Source organism: Xiphophorus couchianus, chromosome 7 (assembly GCF_001444195.1).
Source record: "Xiphophorus couchianus chromosome 7, X_couchianus-1.0, whole genome shotgun sequence".
NCBI classification, from domain to species: Eukaryota; Metazoa; Chordata; class Actinopteri; order Cyprinodontiformes; family Poeciliidae; genus Xiphophorus; species Xiphophorus couchianus.
The window spans coordinates 17063386-17085421 of record NC_040234.1 but is presented as its reverse complement, the minus strand read 5'-3'; the positions used below and the strand labels follow the sequence as shown (position 1 = coordinate 17085421).

General features: G+C 36.5%; 1 protein-coding gene across 1 annotated transcript in view; it reads left to right on the top strand.

The window, feature by feature from the left end:
- b3galt1b (UDP-Gal:betaGlcNAc beta 1,3-galactosyltransferase, polypeptide 1b) overlaps positions 1-20987 on the top strand; it is a 42257-nt gene extending 21270 nt beyond the window's left edge. The window contains exon 2 of the mRNA XM_028024501.1: positions 17077-20987. Within this exon, the coding sequence (XP_027880302.1) occupies positions 17310-18299 (990 nt within the window). The 5' untranslated portion in view covers positions 17077-17309 and the 3' untranslated portion in view covers positions 18300-20987. The remainder of the gene's footprint in view (positions 1-17076) is intronic.
- The last annotated feature ends 1049 nt before the right edge of the window (positions 20988-22036 follow it).

Genomic DNA, 22036 nt, shown 5'->3' with positions numbered 1-22036 from the left:
TTTTAGAGCAGCAAAACTGCTACCGCCAAAGAAACTTGTGTCCGTGGTGTTCTGTGTAGCGAGTGGGTGCATATGGAAAAAAAGAACAAAAACATTGCAGGGTGGTCAGTGTGTGTTTGTGCAGGTGTGCCAGAAGGACATCACGATCTGTATGCACAGTGCCTCTCTTTATTCAGTTGTGTACTTGGAGTGCAGGATGTCACAGATGTAACTGTGGTCAACAGGACGCATGAGACTGAAGTGGCCTACTTAAAGGCCTGTAGGTTCATGTCTGAAGAAGTGGAAGATTATATTAAGACTGGGATGTAGGTGTCTTTGGGGTCGACAGGGCTGCTGCTGCCTGTTAGATAATGAGACAAATGCAAGACTCTTCTGCATAATGATTCCTCATTAATGCTGATTTTGCTTTGGGGGTGAAGCCTGTGAGCAGGGCCATGCTTGGGCTATTTACATTAACTGTGACCATATGTTTCTGAAGCAGACAAATCTTTGGAGTGCATTAGTGATGAGCAGAAATGAGCAACTGTATATAATGGAAGCATAATTACTTCCTATGTCAAATGTGTACATATATCCTAAAGCTTCTTGGTCTATTGATTACATTAATATCTGGCTATATTAGGGTTATATTGAAAAGTATCTGTTAAGGTTAAGAAAAACAGATTTTGTTTGCCAATTTGCACAGTTAAGTAATTTCCCTATGTGGGAACATCTCAGTGTATTAGAATTTGATTGACAACTCATTTTATTACCAGAATTCAAACTCATATTTTAAACTCATGTTTTATAAATGTATTACAAAGTGAGATTTGTAATAATTATTTTGACCCACAAACTCTGAAAGTATATTATTTTGTTTATTTTTATATGGAGAACCCACAATTTAGTTACTTGATTAAATGAAATTTAACAAAAGACCAATAAATAAAATGTTTAAGGCAAAAATGTTGTGATAATTATCCATGGACTATAAACTCACAATGCCATAGATTCCATTGGATTTCAGGTCACTCTAGTACAGTGACACAAAAGTTATTCTACCAGATATTAATATTTAAGACATTATGGGAAATTGGGAAGTCTGAGTGGAAAATGAAATGTTATAAGTGAAGTTCAGGTGCTCTAAAATTGTCTCTGGACAACTGCTCTGAATTTTGACTGGATGAAGCAGACTTTCCCTTGGTGCCAACAAGATTACATTTAGTTTGTCACATTGTCTTCCCTTCTTACTGAGTGAAACTTTTATTTAAATCAGTAAATTCATAGCAAAAACATGTGCTTCATAAAAGTGCTTTTCTGTAGGACGCTATTTTTTAGAGAACTCATCTGTTAATGATTGGCCAATAAGGCAGCTGCTGTGGCTTGGCTACCATTTCGTATCGAGCTGGGAAGCTTGTGGTTCATTTTGCTGCTGGACTTAAAATGATCCAGGTCATTTCCAGTTCAGTGCCCATCTGGACGATTGACCCACGAACTTTGAAAGCAATTCTGTGTGGGAGTATTTGTGTGAATGCAGCATTGTGCATTCAGCCTTCAGCTTCAGAAAGCTAAAATCGCTTGACCTTTTCTTAAAAGCCAGAACAAACTTCAGATTTAATGCCACACTTCCATTGAAAGAAGTCATGCATACAGTCGACTGCTTTTGAGGCAGATTTTGTCATTTTTTATCACGTATCTACTCAACCAGCACACAGAGCAATTTGTGTGGTGTTGCTATGACAAGCCAATTTGTCCTCTGTAAAACAGTCTGCTGCTGTTACAATTAGTTGTTCATTCATGACGTCTGGCACACAGCGCTGAGCCATTTAAGGCTTGCATGCAGCAGCGTCTTAATGATCAGGTCATAACAATGTGATGAGGAAAGCCAGTTTCTCTAGATGTTTTTAAGGGAACAGCTCGAGGCACCTCGTGTGCAATAGGGATTCAGTTACAGCTTTGACACCAAACACATGAATTTTTTGCTAAAATCTAATTGCAATTGCACATTCAAATGTGTGTTTAGCATAAGGATAAAGTACATTCACATTAAAAAGTAACTACACATTTAAATTCTGCAATTGTGCTGCTGCTTTGTTACTGTGCTGTGAGGTTATTAGACCCTTTTGTGTGCTTCAAAAAACAAACTAGTAAATGCTTTATGTTTATAAAGTTAAACTACCTTCTCCTGCAGATTCTTCACCAATTATTTTTGCTTTTCTCATGGCTCAAAATTCAGCGATGTCAGTACAACACTGAATGAAACAGACAGAGTCTGCCAGGGGCTCAGAAAGTCTCTGGCTTTTTGTACGAAGATTTATTATTGACATTCTATGCAAGCGCAATATCAGGTAGATTATGTAAATTTTTTATTAGTTTTATTCAAATAGTTTATGTTGTTATTAAGATTGAAAAAGAGCAAATAGAAGTGATTGATAACAAACCAATTCACCCAACCACAAACCATGAAAGACAAAGAAAGCTTTGCTACTGTCAGTAATATTTTCTGAAAGACTGCCAAAATACTAGAGACATTGTTATGGTTTGCACATTTATTGACAGTACAGCACCACAGTTCATGTTCATAGTTTTATTCAGGTATATGTGAAATGCAGAAATGGCTGTTCAGTGGTTTTCTGAAGCAAAGTTTTACTTAAACATTCTTGTCACTTCTTTAGTTTGGTCATATTTTTTGCTCTTATTACCTGTAGCTGTAGTGAACTTGGCAGTGGTAGTTCAGGGAGACCCAGCAGCTCCATATTTCATGTAATGATATGTGACCTCAACCCATATACAACAAGATAGTCCAAATAAGCTTATTTGATATTTATTTATTCTGAGCACTCCAGAGGTTCAAGCTGCACTTTGACACTTCCTACGCCACCTCCAACTAAAATATACATTTACTTCCCCTGGTACATAATCTTGGTAGTTGTTATTATTGAGCCAAGTTGCTTGGTCAAGATAGTGTTTGCATCAAATGTGTCCTTACGTTCTAATATTTTCTGCAACAATAACATGTTTAATTTGAGACAAGCACACGGTCTACTATTTTTTTTTTAATTTGTGGGAACAGACAGCACAATAAATTCTACAGTTCTTGCAACATATTTCATTAACTGTAAACTATTCTGCTATATGTCTCTGTAGGAAAGTAGGACTCTTGACGTGGTAGACCTGAAACGATGTCATTCTATCAGTAAATGAGAGGTGAAAAAAAATTCTCTGACCTCCTCACATTATTCAGTTAAATCCCCTTTCACTCCAGATACAGTAAAAACTGCTTTATGGTTTCTGCCTCTACCAGACCATTTGAAAGAAATACACACACTTATTTCACTGGAAGCACAGCAAATAAGCCTGTTGATTCTGTGATAATTCTGTATTCACTGATGTGGAGGTCAAGGATATTTTTTTTCAGCTGCCTTCCAAGATTGTTTTGCCATCAACCAGAGCAAGGGCGCAACTAGCAGCTTCTTCAGTCAGAAAGAGCAGTTAGACAATCACTATTATGCTGCCTGCCTGATGTAGTAACTAAATAAGTAAATAAATAGTATGAATATAGCACCTTTCCCAGATAAAAATCACAAGGGGTTTCACATGAGCTGGGCATGCCAGATCTGCATGATCTGCAGTTTTGCCATGGCACCAATGTGGACAGTTCAGCTTCAAGCTCTCTGACAATATCCCAAGGTTTTGCTTAAACACAGCAAAACTCCAAAGTCCTATTAGCATTTAGCCGCAGTTAATACAGGGAGCTCAGCAAACGTGTGAAAGGCAGTGCTTTGGTCCAATGAGACCCTAACTAAGCCTTCTGGCATTCATTCAAGACCCTATGTGAGGCTGAAAACTAACACTGTCATGCTAAAAGTGGTATGCGCTTTGTGCGATGCATAAGGGCTTAGCACTAAAGTGGGCGCTAAAGCGATGGTGAAAAACTTATTTCTAGATGACATTTCCTGTCATCTAGAAATAACACACACAAACATGTCTGTTTATGTCTCTACATAATGTGATCAATAACAAAGAGGCACACCACTGATTAGGCAGCCCTCCGCTCCTTTACCTCCACTCCTATCACTCTCCCATACACACATTAAAGTTGCTCCAGTGCATACCCCTTCGAGGACGTGCTGGGCCTGTTTTTTTTATTAGTATTATTTTTCATTCGAATCATGTTGTCATCTGATGACAAGGAGCTAAATATGGGGAGGCAGAAAAGAAAGCTCTCAGGGGCACAAAACGGAAGAGAGAGAAGGACAAAGATGTAATAGGAATAAAAAAGCCTTTCAAAGTGGTTGAAAGACAGTAGGGAACTCATGTCGGTCTATCAACAGGTGGCTTGTAAATATTCAGATTAGCTTAAGTTACTAGTAAAATGACAGGCTACTGTTGTCTTGTAACTATGTGCAGAATTTATAATATGGATTATAGCAAGAAAAAAAATGTTTAAGGTTGTTTAGACAGTAATCATTTGTTTTACTAAATTGTGAGTCAATCCTGAAGGAAAACCTGTTAGGAGGTTGCAAAAGCTATAATACAGGTGAAGATTCAGTTTCAGCAGGACTTTGTCACGTCTCTACGGTTTAGCTATTCAGTCCTAAATGCAACTAAGAATCATTGCCAAGAGTTAAAAATTGACATTTGTGTTGAATAAGAATGAGCCTGTTCTATCTTGTAAGGAAGAATGGACAAACAGCTCAGTGTCTTGCAACAGTAATTGCAACCAATGTAGATGTTCAAAGAATGGATTTAGAAGTTTTTTGCTTGCCTAAAAGTCAGAGAACTTTGAAGTTTATCGTGCGTAAGTGATGGCATGCATATCAATTTCTTGATGAAAGAAAAAAGGAATAAGTCAAGGTAATAAAAACATTTTTAGTATTATTTGTATCTACAGTACAAATTAATCCCGTAAATGGATTAAAATTCTGTGCTAATTAAAAGGAGAAAAGAAATTTCTGTTGTAAGGATTAATTAATCAAACGATGTCTGTATGGTAGGAGTAGCAGAAAACATGATGGAGAAGAAAACAGAGAGAGGTTGGCCTCTGCAGAACAGAACAGACAGTAATATTACAGACCTTTGAGATTGTGGATACAGTGAACATCGAACTTTTACAGCCAGTAGCCCTTCATTTTTGTCAAACTGTGTGAGTCACAAACTGCTAGCAGGAAAATTTTGCTGTGCTTCAAGGGCTGATGGGCCAGCAGCTAATATTACAGAAAGGGCATCACTAAAACTGGCAGCAGGAAGCCCATCATAAAGATTCACTGCTGTTTCACCCATAAAAACAACCTGCTGTGAATCATCATAAGATTCTCAAAAACATGGAGTGTCTGGCATGAATGACTCACTCTGCTTACTACATTATTGAAAAGTTGATTCATAACAAGGAAACACAAAAAGATGAGGAAATGTCCTGCTTTATTTGCCTCACATTCTCGCAAATTTCTTTTAAAACACTCAGAGAGGTCCTTAGAAATTAGCTCGGATATATAGCTTCATTTCACTCTGCCTGTGTTAAAGTCCAGGAAGTTGTTTTGTTTTTTTTTAGCTTTAATAAGAAGATGGCTCGATTAAGATGCAGTGTCTTGGAAGGCCATGCCTTGGATAGAAAGACTTTTTTTTTATTATTATTGTAACCCAGTCCAAACTAAAGCTGTTTGTAATGAGTTCAGTTCATAGAAGGAGTGATAATTTAGAATGTATCAAGCATGTTTGCTTAAATATGTTAAAATTGTTATTAAGTGTTAACCATTTTTTATTTTGAAAGGGCTCATGTTTGTAAGAGGAAGTGGGGTAGAGCAAAGGAACTTGACTGGCCCGTGGTTGGCTGAGGGTCAGGAAGGAGAGGAGAGGAAAAAAAAGAGACAGAAAGGAGAGGGATGAAACGCGCCAAAAGAATAGAAACGTGGCAGAGTTTTAGAGAACGAGTGTTTTGCACATAATTTGACTTTCAACTCGACAGTTTTGTTGATGTGTGTCAACACTGCACACTGTTTTGCCACTGCTGTGACGGTTCCAGACCGGAGCTCACCGTACCGTAGGTGTACCGCTCGCTGACGCATTGACGTTCATTAACACAATGAATGGACTTTGAGTACTGTAGCTAACTCAGCTAACAGACAATTCAGCTAAGGTTTCCGTCGTGGAAGCTTTACGAGTTGAGCTTGGACCAGCGAGCTGCGCTTATGCTGAGAGTTTGTGGCGGGGCTGGAGAACTGGATCTGCGTTGGACTTCTCTGGTGTTCCTGGATCCTCAGGACTACCGGACTGGTTGGGGACCTGAGGACATCTTGCTGGCTGGGATTGAGGACGGGTGAGGTGCTGAGAGGGTTCGGGTCTTCACTTGGAGTGGGGCACCCAGTTCCACGTTTCGTCGACACATCAGGCCTGCAAGGGTTTTTTTTTTTTCGGGACTATATTTTAGTTAGTTATTGCCGGCTTAGCTGAACATTAAAGTGTGGGCCCACATTGATTAATATAGGTTCTAAAATCAAAAGAGTGAAACATTTTGCATTTTGTGCATTTGTTATTGTGTTTAATATATGTTCAACTCTCATACAGGTGTGTGTTTGATCTATTCAAAACTGTATTTTGAGTGTATTATTCCTATTCAAATCTATATTATTTGGTGAGAAGGAAAGAAAAGTACTAGTATATCATTACTCTAAGGTGAGTGAAACTCAACATAGGTTTAAACACGAGAGTGTAATAGTTATTATTTGTAACTTAATGAGTTTAAGGAACTCAGGGGCCCTTACCCACGTTAGAGCGGTATAATTGGGCTACATTATCTTTCCCTCTGTTTTGCTTCCAAATGTGCAGTGACAGCCTCCTATAAGTCATCTTTCCCCCATCAAGCTCACATAGTTCCTGCGACGCCCGTTCCGTCTCATTTGGTATGTTTTGAAGATGTTTTAAAATAAAACTAAATAGATGCTGTAAAACATGACTCTGCTGTATGTCTTTCCATGTCTGTCAACATACAGGAGGCTTGATATTTTATTTCATGTGGTGAAATCAAGTTGTGAAGCAGATATTTTCAACCTTTCTTTTTTTTTTTTGCCTGTGAGCTAACGCCCACATAAAATCCTATTTACTTTTTTTGCGTTTTGTCCAAGAATAATCAGTAATGCTTGGATTTCTTATAAAATGACCTTTATTTACTGTATTATTGTTTTTCTTTTAGTTTTGATTTACCTGTAATATTTCAGACACTGCTGTCTACCTCTGCAGAGGGCAATATAAGAAGAAACACTGTGAAATAGGCTAGCAGAGAGTCCAATCAGCCATAGCACCATCTGTCCCTCTAATGACTACCTGGTGCTCTGTGATGTGGCACGGTTGGCTGGAGAGGTTCCACTGCAAACATTCACTCATTAAATCTCTACATTCTGCCTATCTCTGTGCTGTTGATGACACCTCATGATGCTTTTCTCTTTTTAAAAGAGATAAATGCAGCCGTGGCTCTTTCACATGTCTTGTTGCTTCATCAGAGAATAAAAAATATTAGAGTAAAAAAGGATTTGACTTATTATTTTGGTTCTGTAAAATACTCAAAAGGCATCTGACTGAAAATATTGACTGTAAATATTTTTGGTAGGGAGCATTGATTCACTCTAACAGAGTATTAAATATCTGTTCTGTGGCTGAGTAATTTTTTCTTTTTTGTTAAGCTCAGTCACAAAGACCCTGGATAATCTTTACATTCTAAGGCCTTTTTAAACATTTCTGCTTTTCAAAGATTTAGTCAAAAGCTGAAGAAGTGTAAGTTGTTGAGCTTATTGCAAAGAAAAACGTGAAATACCTCAAGTGGAGTTTTGTGAAGTGGATATTGTCATGAAGTGCGGTATGAGGTGGTGAGGCAGACGCTGAGAACCCAGGTTGGTGTGAGGAAAAATGATGTTTTTAATGAAGTCCAAAATGCAAAATCCAAAAAACCAGGCAGCACAGCTGAGCGGAAGGCTAAGGCTCAACACTGGTAGCATCTGGTAAACGAATGGAAAGCTAGACAGAACAGCGCGACAGGTTAGACAGATAAGACAAGGACCCGATGAGGAACAAGGAACACAGGTGGGATTAAATACACAGAGGGTAATCAGGGAACGAGACACACCTGGGTCCAATCAAGGGGAAGACAGGACAACACAGAGACTGAAGAAACACAGAAACCTAAAATAAACACACAGAAAAACATAAATCCTCACGGATATAAAGAAACCTGCATTTTCATTCAGACTGAAACTGAAGCTTCTAAAGAAATTTGCATTGGAATAGCATGAAAACTAAAGACGGTTAATTTTTGTCTAATTAACCTTGTGATTAAGTAATAAAACATACCACGTTTCATTATTTAAGCAAATTAACCTGGTGCTTTAGTTCATAGGTGGGATGTATTGAGCTTATTTTTGCCTTATTTTCTTGTATCTGCTTTTGTTTGTTTGAAATGTTGGGTTCCTCCGGGATTATTGAATGTTTATTTTATGTGATAATGCTCTTCTCCTGGTTTATTTATGTTTATATGTTATGTTATTATTTATCACATTAATCTTCTCTTGTGTAGCACTTTGACTATTGTTGTATCTCAAAAATTAGACATTTTTCACCCAGAAATAACACAATACTTGTGAATTCCTTTTCAAACAGAATTTTGTGTGCAAGATATGATGTCTGGGAAAGAAGGAGAGAACAAACTGCATTTGAGTAAATAAGACAAGAGCACGGCACAACCCAGGAGCAATCTTCCCCCTGAGACAAACAAAGATCTTAACTTTTGATAACAGAGTATTTTAAAATGTATCTTCTTGGAAAGCACTGAGGAGGATTTAGTGGTGGTCTAGTGTAGTCTGTATTGTACTATATTTAGAAACACTCTTCTATTGAAGAGTTATTTGTTTGAACAAATAACTTGCAATTTCTCTTTCACTTACTTCTATATTACAATGGAATAGAGTACTGTAAATATTTTAAGACTTAGTTTTTATTCTATCTGCTTCAATAAAAATAACTGGGATAGACTGATTGCGAAATTAAATGAGACGTTTACGGTTACCCAGGGTTGCAGCAGCCTCTAGAGCACCAAGTGTGTTGACAGCAGGCAGGTGGACTTGTAGTGACTGCTGAAGCAGGGAAATATCACATGTATAACACATTTTTTAACGACTACCACATGAATATGGCTGCGTTTCTTCAGAAGAGAAAAAGGAGTGAAATGTTTTGGTGCTGATGAGGATATACATCAGGTTTAATCTGGGCCTGATTATGTGTGAGATTTTGTGTGCCAGAGCCAATGCCTGGACAGCCCTGGCCCAATTTATTCTGTGTACGGATGCCAACATTTAAGGGAAATCTTTGCAACACTTAACACACTACCCAGAGCTGTGTTTGGTTGGCATAGGAGGACTGCTTCTTGTACAGCTGGCATTTTGTCCAGTTAATCTCCTGCATATTAACATCTGAACACCCTCACTTCAGTTAATATTTTTATGTCTCTGAACATCAATTGCATTTTTATTCTCCAACTTTTAAAATTAAGTACACAGCTTCCTCTGCTTAGATTCACTCTAATATGTTTAGATGCTATTACTACTTATATGAACACTCTTCAAAGGTATACTACCTGTTGTGCTTTATCCAAATCAAAATAATTTAAATACAATTTATATATATTTTGATAAATAGTGAGTACATATTGTATGTAGTCAAACATAGATTGTTACATTAAGGAAATTTCCCCCAAAATTGCAACTAATTTAGGTTAATCAGTGTTAGCAAAAATATACTTACTTTCTTTTTCTTTTTATCTGTGACTCATTCATTAAAAACACCACCAGATGATGAATTGATCTTGAATAAAAAAGCCCATTTACTTGTCCCGCTGCTTGCCCTACCATTTTAAAGGATATGTGGTTGTAGAAAAAACAAATAGAACCTTACATTCCTGAAATCTTTTTTTTCTTTTAGAAACAATTTTTAGATCATTTTCCAGACTTGCAAAGTACCACATGCTTTTACACTCACAAAATTAAAACGTGAACAACACTTAAACTGCACCAATGTTGAGTCTTTCCCTGAAACTAAATGTACTTTAACAAACATTTGTTTGATGAACATTTCATCCTTCATCAAAGAGTGATGCTTTCTGTTTTACTGCGACTGAGGTGCATTGCAAGAAAAAGCTCTAACCTCAAATATTGTGCATGCTTTTTTCAATGCCCATGAGTTTAATACAGTGTGTGGGAGGTAACAACACAGTCTTACAGGAGTTTGTGAAACTCACAAAACACATTCTGATTTTTACTCTGCTGGCTCGTGAAGTTGCCATATTCTTATGAAGGTTTTCTTATAAGACATCAAGAAATAACAGTCTTGTCTCAGAGTAAAACTGTTTTACATGCACTTATGATGGCAGCTGAGCAAATGTAGTGGTAAAATAAACTTAGCTCTGGTTTATTTTTTTACACAGTATTTGGGTCATGAAACCAAATTCTTATGTGCCTAGATAGATTTACCTATAGATTTGGTTTGTTGTGGCAGCAGAATATCATGTAATAGAAATTTCACATACGACATATTTCTAAAATGATATGCCAAAGATTGATAAAAACAGCTGACTAAATCTGGTGAAAGGATATCTTCGTTTTTGCTTGGTGAAGAAAACCTCTTTTTGCGTAGATGTTTGAGAAAAGTAAACAGCTTACTCTTTTCTGAGTGCCCAATTGTATCCCTTCAGCATACCATTATTCCTGTAAGAAATGTCTTTTTTTGGTCACAAAATAATAACATTTTCAGCTTTAAGCTAGAGTCGCTCTTCCAGTTTAGTATTGAAAAGTTTTGATGTTTTTTTGGGAGGGTTTGTTAAAATGTGATGAAATATTCTCAACATAACAAATTTGTATTTTCTATATAAGATGACTGGTGGAGGTAGGATTATACATAGAGTTTACTTTTAATTTTAAAAAAAATATATCAGTTTTGCTCTAGTTTGATCTATGTTGTATAACAATGTACTGGAGGGAAAAAAATCATTTAACATTCCAGCAATAAGTGCTGGTTCACTCATTTTTCATCCCCAAGGTTGGTGCAGTGTTGTGAAATTGCAGAAATATGGCTTCCAGCAACTCAGTGCTGATTAAGGAGATTTGTCAATGTCACTGTCAATTTCACTCGTAAAGCAGTTCACAAATAGACACAAGTTACCCCAAAGTGAAGTTCAGCAATGAAACAATATATTAAGGAGACAGCAGTAGCAAAAAAAAGGATGAAATCAGAAGGATAAAGCAAGTCAAGACAGGTTTATATGTAGGGCTACATTATTTAACAAGTTCATCCAGTTGTTGTACAGATGCAAGGAAATACCTTAAAAAAATTATACATTACATATAAATAAATCAACAAAGAGTGAGAAAGCTCTTGTGTCATACAGGTTGACCTGTGTGCTGCACATAATTACCAGAATAGAAATGCCTATTAATGCACTAAATCCATAAATTGTACATTACAAACTGCAGTTTTCAGCATTCCACGTTCCCAAGTCAGTCATTATGCATGTCATCTTATTGGCCATGACGGTCCTGATTATCAGAATCCTGATCTGAAACGTTTTCTCTCAATTCTGGAGCTGGAGCTGTCGGTTCAGATTCACGCTGACATAGTTGCAGATCATTTACTTCCATAAAGTCTTCAAGCATTTCTTCATAAACCAAAAAAAAAAAGGCTTCATCTTGCATAACCACTAATAAACAATGGGACAGTAGAGTTGTTTTTGGTTCTTCAGCAATATTTTAGTAGCTGGCAAAGTCAGTCACTTTGGCATTTGTTGAGAAAAACACTAAACACAAATAATTTAAGTTTTAGAGCAAAGAATTGGCTCCCTGGAATGTTTTGATGAATTGTTTCACCCTATCAATATTTGGAGATTTAATTTTAGTCCTCCTTACATAAGTTTTCCAAACTTCGAGCAACTATTTGGTTAATTCTTCAACAATTTAGAACAGCAATTATTTCTAATTTAAGATTAAATGTACAGTAAAGATAAATCAACATCTTGTTAAATTGCCTTGGATTTCAGATGAAGCATGGAGTAAAAGAGACTGACTTTAAAAACAAGCAACAACACTTAAATCAATCCTACAACAAAGTGACACAAGCATTGTTTTGTTTTTGCACCAAGCAATTGAGAAGTGACTTATTTATATCCTTAAGCAAGAATTGAAAATGATTTATCCATGGAGAAATAAATGCATTAATACTTCTAAATGTTTTAGGAAATTTTCCCACTGACAAAAGTATATCTTACCAATGTTGCCTCATCAGTGAGGTTTTACAATATTAATTTTAAGTGTGTAATTTTTGTGAAGGTAATTATTGTTAAAATTATAGTACCATCTTTGAAGCTTTGCCACTGTAGTGAGTCATCATTAAAAGTGTAGTCAGCAATATGCAGAAGAGGTTGTGTGAAATAAAAGCAAGATAATCAATTTAGATGTTTTTGGCAGAAGTCCTACCTAATACCCAATCTCTATATAATTCAGGCAGGCAATCTATTAGCTCTGATACAATGTTATTGGAAAACACTTTAGAAACCTGTCTGCATACAGACTTGGAGCCATGAATCACAACATTTATGTTTGTGTATAGAGGAGTACATAATAGACCTTTTCTAAAGAGCAAAAACAAAAAAAAAGTCCACCAAACATTCAACACAGGAGTGCAGAGAAAGAAACGTCAAGTGTTGATGAATGGCTGTCTTTGTGTCCTACTCCCAACACAAGTTTACCTCTTGCCATATAATAAATCATGATAAATTAGGTCTCTGTTGGAAGTATAGGCTAATTATTCCCCACTTTCATTTGCCTCTCTGACGCGGTTCTCTATTGACTTTCATGTCCTGCGGGTTTAGTCACAAAGTGTAACATGCACACCTGTCCCACCCTTTACAGGCTGTTTAATAGCTAAACATTTTTCCTGACAATTTCTATGCCGCTGTTCTCACAGGGAGTGGGAGATTTTATGCCCGACGATAAATGTGAGATCTTATAATATGCAAAAATGATTAGGTTAAACATGTTATGAAGGTGACTGCATACAGGCCCTGTTCAGTTCTGTAGTGATTTAAAAGCAAGGCTTCAAAATTGTAATTCTTATGAAGAATTATAGCCTAAATATTCAGTGTTCCTGAATGTGCTTCACCTTAAACTCTCTTTGTCCAGCAGCCAATAGATACAGTGAATTATTGAGACAGTGAGGAAAAGGAGGAAGAAGAAGGGAGTCCAACTTAATCATAATTCATAATGGTGATGAATAGACTCAGCTACTGTTCTATGTAAAAAAAAAAAAAAAAAATCAGGTCTTACATATTTCATCATTTTTTTTATTTTTTATTTTCCTTTTTGGTCTTGGCAGTAACAGATGCCATCAAGATTTTTTGATAACTGGCAATCATTATTTTCCATCTCTGTGGAAGAATTTTGGGCCACTCTACTTCATAGAATTGTGTTAATTCAGTCATAGTGGAAGGTCTTTAAGCATGAATAGTGTATTTAAGGTCATGCCACAGCATCTTATTCTGATTTATGTATGGACTTTGACTAGACTGCTACACATTTCTTTCAAATCTTGTGCTTATGACTATTTTAATACTGTCATAAGCACAGTATTAAACTCAAGTTCAAAGTCACAAACTGATAGTCTGATGTTTTCCTTGAAAACTATTTGGCAATAATAGTCCAGAGGGCTGAATGGGTCACTCCTCCCACTGTAGCAGGGTTGGCCAGCATCTCACTCAGCAAATGGGTGTGGCAGTGGGACTGGTCTCCAAAATAAAAGGTGTGATTTACAACAACGGAACTACAAAGGAGTATTCAATCACAGTGACTATACTTTATGCCTTTGACATATCCACTACAGACTTTATGGCAAGGTGTGACTCTGGCAAAGTTTTACAGCATTTTACCAATGCAGATGTCCATTTTTTTCTTGCCTTAAGTGAGAGGACAAGAGGGAAGGGGAGGTAAAGGTGCAGTCGGGTTGAAACTCAGTGTTCTTGTTGTTACTTTGACATCATCACTTGAAACGAAATATGAGATCTGGATGAGTTTGACCCGAGAGGTTTATGTTTTAACCTCTTGGGAGAGCCGTCAATGTACTTTTAGAGTAATTGTGGTTGGTCGGACATTCCTAAGAAGATTCAGCACTTTACTATATTTTACTAATTTGTGGATAACTGTGGTTCACTGAAGTAGAAAAACTTTATAAATGACTTTGTAAACCTTTCCAGACTCACAAATGTCAAGGTTTCACATCTCAGATCATGGAAACACAAGATACTTTTTGTTTAGGCTACAGCATGTTGTGGGTGGTTGTATTTAAGAGATAACTTGATTCTGCAAGTCTGGCATTCACCAGGACTTAATACGCTAGGTGAAATTAAACTGAGCTTTTCACAATGTCTTAGTTAATTGGTTAATTACTAATTTAACCAAAGGAATGATTACTATTTCAAAAAACTGATTAAGCCATGTTGGTCTGGATTGATTTACTCTTATTAATTAAAAGTATTTTTAACTGCCTTTTTGTATTTACTCTTGTTATGTTATGTCTGATTTGAAAATTTCTTGACAAAAGTCTGTAACAGAACAGTTACTGCTTATTATTAGAGGCACGACTGACAGTTTAATTGAAGTGATTTTCTTAATTCCTTCACAACATATTTTTCTGTTTGCTGCGCATTTCAAGCATATTTCACCTAATAGTGATTTCTTTATTAAGTTCGCAGTTACAGTGAATGGCAGCTTTTGTGTTGATCCTAATTACGACCTTTCATGCCCAAAGTCAAATATTGATTTAGAAAGCATTTTTCAGTGGAGGTGCAGCAGAGCAGAAAGCATGTAATTATTCTTAGCTTTGTTGAATTTAAGTTTAGACTCTTTTCAGCTGGAGCGTCTCTTAGCAGAATCCACTTTAGGCTTTCTCTACATCTAACCAAGCTTTAAAAGTGAGACACTTTACCTCCTGACATGGCAAAGAGGCCTATTCTTCTATTTTTATATTATCTGTGCTTTTTTAAGGGCTATTCTTTTATTTAAACCACTAGTGTTCACTCTAAAAATCACCAAAAATGGCAGTAAACCTTTATTTACTTTCTCACCTGTTGACGGATTATTGAACAGTAGCTACAGACCAGCAAGAATTCCTGCCAGGCCAAATTTAATTGACTGTATACTTAAGACCCAATTGACAGAATATGTTTTCATATGATTTCTATTTAATAAGTTTTCAGAGAGGTAGCACTGCATATTTGGACACTATAGGGCAAACTCATGAGCAAACATTCCACCATTTGCATTAATATTCTATTAATTTGTTATCTTCACAAAATAATCTGCTTATCTAATTCTCTCATTCTGACTCTTACAAGTTGAATGAAACTGTAAAAAAAATTATAAATCTTTTGGATCTATAGTTTTGTCATCTGAAAGTACTGCATATGTACAGTATGTATTGTATAAGTCTACTATCCTATTCTGAAAACCAAATCCGACTGCCTTAAATCTCATTTAAACTCTGAAATGAATGAAAAAAGCATCGAGTTTCCAAGTAATCAGTTTTAACAAGCTTCAAAAAGCCAGAAGAAAAGATTAAATAAGACCAATATAAAAGATTACAAAAGTCTGTCTCCACAAAAATAGTGTATAAATAAATAAAAGATAACTAAAACCTTTTTGACACTGCAGTAAAAGAAAACTCTGATATGTTTGCACTTCTTGTTCTTGAGTAAACAGTTATGAGTTGGAAGCAGTTGTTTGCTCCTTTCAATCTTGTGAGATCTCACAGAAGCTCATATTATGAGAGAAATAATACCAACAACAAACAACTGTTTCAGTGTTTGCTGAAACAGTCATAAGAAAAACTAAGAAGGAACTAGACCTACCATTCAACAGCACCACTTCAAAATGTTAAGGCTGCTGTTGATTTTTGCATGAGACCTGGGCAGGCCCTTTATTTTGTCAACCCCAATTAGTCACAATGCTGGAATTCATTTGATATTCTGGGGTGAAGTTAAATGTAATGCACTTCCACACAAAGTAGGTAACCCATTCTCTTTTCATTCCAAGTCTTTCCATTCTCAGCATTTGCTTGTCCATAGTTTGCAAATGACTAAACCCCGACCCTCTTTTATAATGCCACCCTGAGCAACTACCTGTGTGGTACAGACATAACACAAACATCTGTCATTTTAGAGACAAAATAAAAAATATGCTAATTCATACTTTATATTATTGTAATAATAGCACCACAATAATGTGTGTGGCGCTATCCTCATCACCACACACAAGGCGTTTGATGCACGGCAGGCCATCCGAGAGACCTGGGGCGATGAGGTCACTTATAGTGACATCCAGATTGTCACCCTAATGTAACTAAATACATTAGTGTTTTTTTGTTGTTTTTTTTCATTGTTTTTTTTTTTTTTCTCAGTCTGATAGGTTTGTGTATGACAACATACTGCAGGTAAATGGAATTCAAGTGATCACATTATGCCTTTATGTGTCTGGTCAGATTGGTCTCTGTATTCCTCCAGCCTTTGAAGAAAAATGCATTGAAATTTATAGCTATTCCCCCGAGAAGTGCATGTGATCTCCTCTAGGTAAAAGACAAAAAATCCACAGAAAACATCAAAGCCTGAGGATATGACCTACATGTGTGTATACCCTTTAGATTTTCAACATGAATCCTATATGTACAGTATATGTCAGTATGTGATGTGTAGTTTTATCCAAAACTTTGATCTACTGTGCTTATATGTTGATTTACTTTGAAACTTTTTCTTTCATTCCCTGGCTAAACGTATTCCAAAGATTAAAAAATAATCATTTTAAACATGATTTATGTAGATCATTTTGACTTCTTGGGCTAATTTATTGGGATTTTTTTTATGTAGCACTCAGTGATTGCTTCCCTACATCGTTTATGAACATCCTCTACAAAGATTAATGCATTTAAAATAAAAGCTTATGAATAATTAATATATATATGTACATTTTTAAAACCACACATATATATTTTATACTGATGTTTCTGTCTCTTCTTTTTCAGATGTAAATGGAGATGCCATGCTTTCGCCAAGAATCTGGACATTCATTCAGTTTTAAAGTGCTTCACATTGAATTGCAAAAAGCATCTCTTCTCTCTAAAGCAATCCATTATTGACAATTGATGTCAAAACACATGCTTGAGCAGCTTAATGCTGCCTCACTGGGTGAAACCTCACTAATGGAAGGAAAACCTTATAAGAGCCAGCTCATCAAAATACACCTAAGACTAGCATAATGCCTTCGAAAGTATCATGTTTATACATCCTGACAGTGGTTTGCTGGGCCAGCGCATTGTGGTACTTGAGCATTTCGCGGCCGACGTCCACATATGTTGGTCACATGGCTATGCCTAAACGTAGGATTGTGAAACCTCCTCCCAAAAACATCACATTCACCAACATCCGCACGCGCCCCCTCAACCCACATGCCTTCGAATTTGTAATAAATGAGCCGAAGAAGTGTGAAAGCATCACGCCCTTCCTGGTTATTCTCATCAGCACCACACACAAGGAGTTTGACGCACGGCAGGCCATCCGAGAGACCTGGGGCGATGAGGGCACTTATAGCGACATCCACATTCTCACCATCTTTCTTCTGGGGAGGAACACAGACGACGTGCTCAACCAGATGGTGGAACAGGAGAGTCAGATCTTTCATGATATTGTAGTGGAGAACTTTATTGATTCATATCACAATCTCACCCTCAAGACTCTAATGGGCATGCGCTGGGTAGCGACATTCTGCCCAAAGGCTCAATATGTCATGAAGACAGACAGTGACATCTTTGTCAACATGGACAATCTTATTTACAAGCTTCTAAAGCCCAGTACCAAGCCCAGAAGGAGATACTTCACAGGCTATGTGATAAACGGTGGTCCTATCAGAGATATGCGCAGCAAGTGGTACATGCCCAGAGACCTATACCCTGAAAACAAATACCCGCCGTTTTGCTCAGGCACTGGCTACGTGTTCTCCGCAGATGTAGCCGAGCTAATCTACAAGACTTCGCTGCACACCAGACTGTTGCACCTGGAGGACGTGTATGTGGGGATGTGTTTGCGTAAACTAGGCATCCACCCTTATCAGAACAGTGGGTTCAACCACTGGAAAATGGCTTACAGTCTTTGCAGGTACAGGCGTGTCATCACAGTCCATCAGATCCCCCCGGAGGAGATGCATCGCATCTGGAATGATATGTCCAGCAAGAAGCACCTCAGATGTTAGGAGACATGAGGATCAACAAAGAACAACTCCAATTTATCCAGCTGACCCCTTACCAACCTCATTTACTTTGGCCTTTATATCTTATTACAAATTGTCACATTTAATCATGTAAGAACCTGCAGTTGCTTCTGCAAGTCCATGTTTTATGACACATGGATTGATTAGCATTAGCATTAGCAGTTTGTATAGTCTCTCACTCTTAAAGCAGTTGTTAAGGAGTTTTAAAGTTGGGTTCTGTTAAAGTGTTTAACATCTTTCCTGGAGAATACAACTCTTAAGCATGTTCATTAAGTATAAATCTAGTTTGGTTTCTTCCAGAGGCTGAAACCTATATTCTAAAGCAGGATAAAAGCAGAATGTCTTATACCACTCCAGTGAAAACAATATCACAATTGTCTAACACACCTGAAATTGCTGACTTACCTCCACAGTATGCAGCCAAGTTCTCCAGAGTCTTGCTAATGACCTCATTTATTAGACTCAGATGTGTTGAAGCAGACATGTCTAAAAATGGTCCCTCGAGGACTGTAGTTAAAGACCCCTACCCAAGAGAGACCTAAAGATTTTTGAACATGGTGCCATTTTTGAACAATTGCACAATCTTGGAGGATTTCCAGACTAGTTTTAAGCATCTAAATAGCACTGTTAGCTGTTTTTAAATATATAATTTTAGCAGATGATGGAAGCTTTGTAATCTTTGTACTATAAAGTTTAATGGGAGCAATTGATACTGTTGATTTCACAGTTTGTATCTGGTGTCTGGAGCATTTCAGTTACAGCCTAGGACTGGCATAAAAAAAGAAATTGCTGATCTTAATATCAACAAGTTTCTGTCTGCTCCAGCACCTCTTTTATGTGGAGTTCCTTGGATTCTGTCTTTTCCTCTTTTCTTTTTTTGTCTGTACTTACTCCGTTTGGCATCAAGTCATTGTAAGCTTGGAATTTTCCAACGTACAATGAAAGTAAAACATAGGGTGTTATATTCTGCCATATCAGTATTTATGAACATATTGCTAATAAATTGGGCATAATTATGGTTTTGGAAAATTAATAAACAGATAAGCCTCACTTTGCAGAAAAGACTTTTATAAATAGATATGACAGCAAAAGCTATAAAGACAACAACTAGAGAGAGTAATACACACGTTACAACTCACCTTGGTTACTACAGTGCACTTTAAGTTGAGGTCAACCACAGCCTTTTTCACACCAGTAGCTTGCTCAAAGTGCTGTTTTACCGTATCCTACGGAAATCTGGGTTTGTAAAGTGGTAGCTCCCAAACTTTGCAATTTTAAAGTTACCTTTAAAATTAGACAAGGATCTTTTTTATTGTATTGAGGTTTATTTTTTAAACATATCTAGTGCCTTTTGGCATAGTTTAAGTGGCAACATTTCTTTTTTCTTTTAACCTTTTCTTACATGTACTTAACAAATATAAGATTTAGTAGATTTAGTTACATAAAAAAATAATTGCTTTGTATATATACATATATATATTGTTTTATTTTATTTTTTTTATGTCCTCACATTAACTGTGTATAATGTTTTGACAGAGCCCCACTTCAGAAGTCCTAAAATAGCTCTTTAAATGCTGGGTTGTTACTAGTAGGTTTTTGCTACTTTGTAAGGCATATGCCAATCTGAAGAAAGCACTAACTGCTGTGGCTTGCCCTGTAGAGACAGTGCAGACATTCAGACATTTCCAATGCATTTTAAACCTATTCTCCCCTTTACTGCAAGTGTCCTTGAGCAACAATCTCTCCTGGCTCCCCAGCTGCTGACCCTCCTAGAGTGCAATCCAAAAGAATGTGAAGAAAATAAATATATATTGCATTACTTGTATATTAGAGGTCTAAATAATGATCTCTAAAAAAGTATAGTTTAGGAGACCTTCGGAAGCATGAGATTGCAAGTGCAACCCTGATGACCATGCTTCTGACATGTGCTCTCATGCTCTTTACTCCCTTTCTCCATCTTTTTAATAAGGTTAAATATAAAAATACAGTCTATTATTAGTGTCAAAATTCAAGTAGGGTGAAATGATAGTCTAACACAACAGAGTTTATATTAAGAGTGTGGAAAAGTTGCAACTTTTTCATGATGAATACGCCTGATGTTTTTGTTTACATACAATCATCATCACATTGCCTTTTTTCTTCCAAAATAAGCAGCGTGTATGTTTTGGATAGTAGACACATTTTCTTGTTTTCTTACTTTGGCATTTCAATGCCAGAGTAAGAGTAATTATGTGTCTCGGCTACCAGCCTCTCATTACTGTAGCTGCTGCTCTTGGTTATGTGTGTTGTATATCAGCAGCTGTTTCAGCTCATCAGCTGCTACGCGCACCAAGAAAAGCACTGCATCGTGCCGTGCAAGACTCTTGTTATGTCGAGCTGGGATCATTACAGACTGGATGTATTGTAATATGTATCTGGCATATCAGTGGCTGCAGAATCACTGTCACTGTATAAACAACATGGGAAAATCTAGCTCTCTCAGAGAAAATGTGGCTCCGGTGGCCAATTATTCTTTTCCTTTTTATTTTCACTGAGGTTTTGTAGTCTTATAAGCTAATGTGACATTTACTGTGAAAGCTTTTATCCCATAAGGGGACTGTTGTTATATATTGTATGTTTTTATACAAAAAAAGAAATACTTGAATAATTACAATTAAATCAGTACTTTCACTTGCTTGTCTTCTTCCAGTTTCTCTGTTACACGGATATACAGGGGCCACAGGCTCCCAAGGATTGTGTTTTTTTATTCTTAAGTTGTTGCCAAACATAACTTATTTAAAATATTTTGCACATTTAATACAAACTCTGTGACTGTGTTGTACTGCCTATTTCCACTGTGATAGGCTTTAATTTGGTCTCTATCTTCCATATTTATTCACTTCTTCCTTTAGCTTCTTCTGTAGCAATGTTCCTCGTAGTCCAGGACTGTATTAAATGTGTTTTTCTCATCAGCTGCTTAAGCAACAGTTTAATTGTGTAATGATGGATTTTATACACTTCCAACTAGAAACTCAGTGTCTAATAAAGCCCTACTTTTATAGTGCCCTCTACATTTATTTGCAACACAAGATATGTAAACAGCTTCAAAATGTGCCCATATTCTTCCATATAATATAAAATGTCTCACTAAAATGTCTGCTTTGTTTCCCCATCAGTAAGTTTTTGAGTTTTTTTCCCCTCCAGTCTTTACCCTTCTACTCATTGTAGTGCCTGTACAACACATTGTTGTTTCTCGTCCAGCTTGTCTATTCCCACTTCCAGTATTATTAGACTTTTTCATCACTGCTTTGAAAATAGATTGAGTAAGTTGATAAATTCTTGGAGCAATTTTGAGGAAAAACACATTTCTGCTTGTGGTCATTTCTTTTCCATTTTGAAGCATGCCAAAGAGAAAATAGTCTCTGTATCTTGTTATATTTGTACCCCAGTAAAACAAGAAGTCATAGATAACTATTTGATACAATAATAAAATTATTCAGTGACTTTTATTTAATAGGTACATTTCAATAAATTACAACATGATCAAAATGTTAATTTATTTCTGTAATTAAATCCAAAAAGCAAAACTCATATATCGTCACACAATGATACATTTCAAGTTAATTTCTGTTAATTTTAAGGATAATGGCTTGTCTAGCTAATGAAAAATAAAAATGTGGTTTCTTTGAAAAAATTGCAGTATTACAATATACCAATCGTATTGCATGCCTTAATGTTAG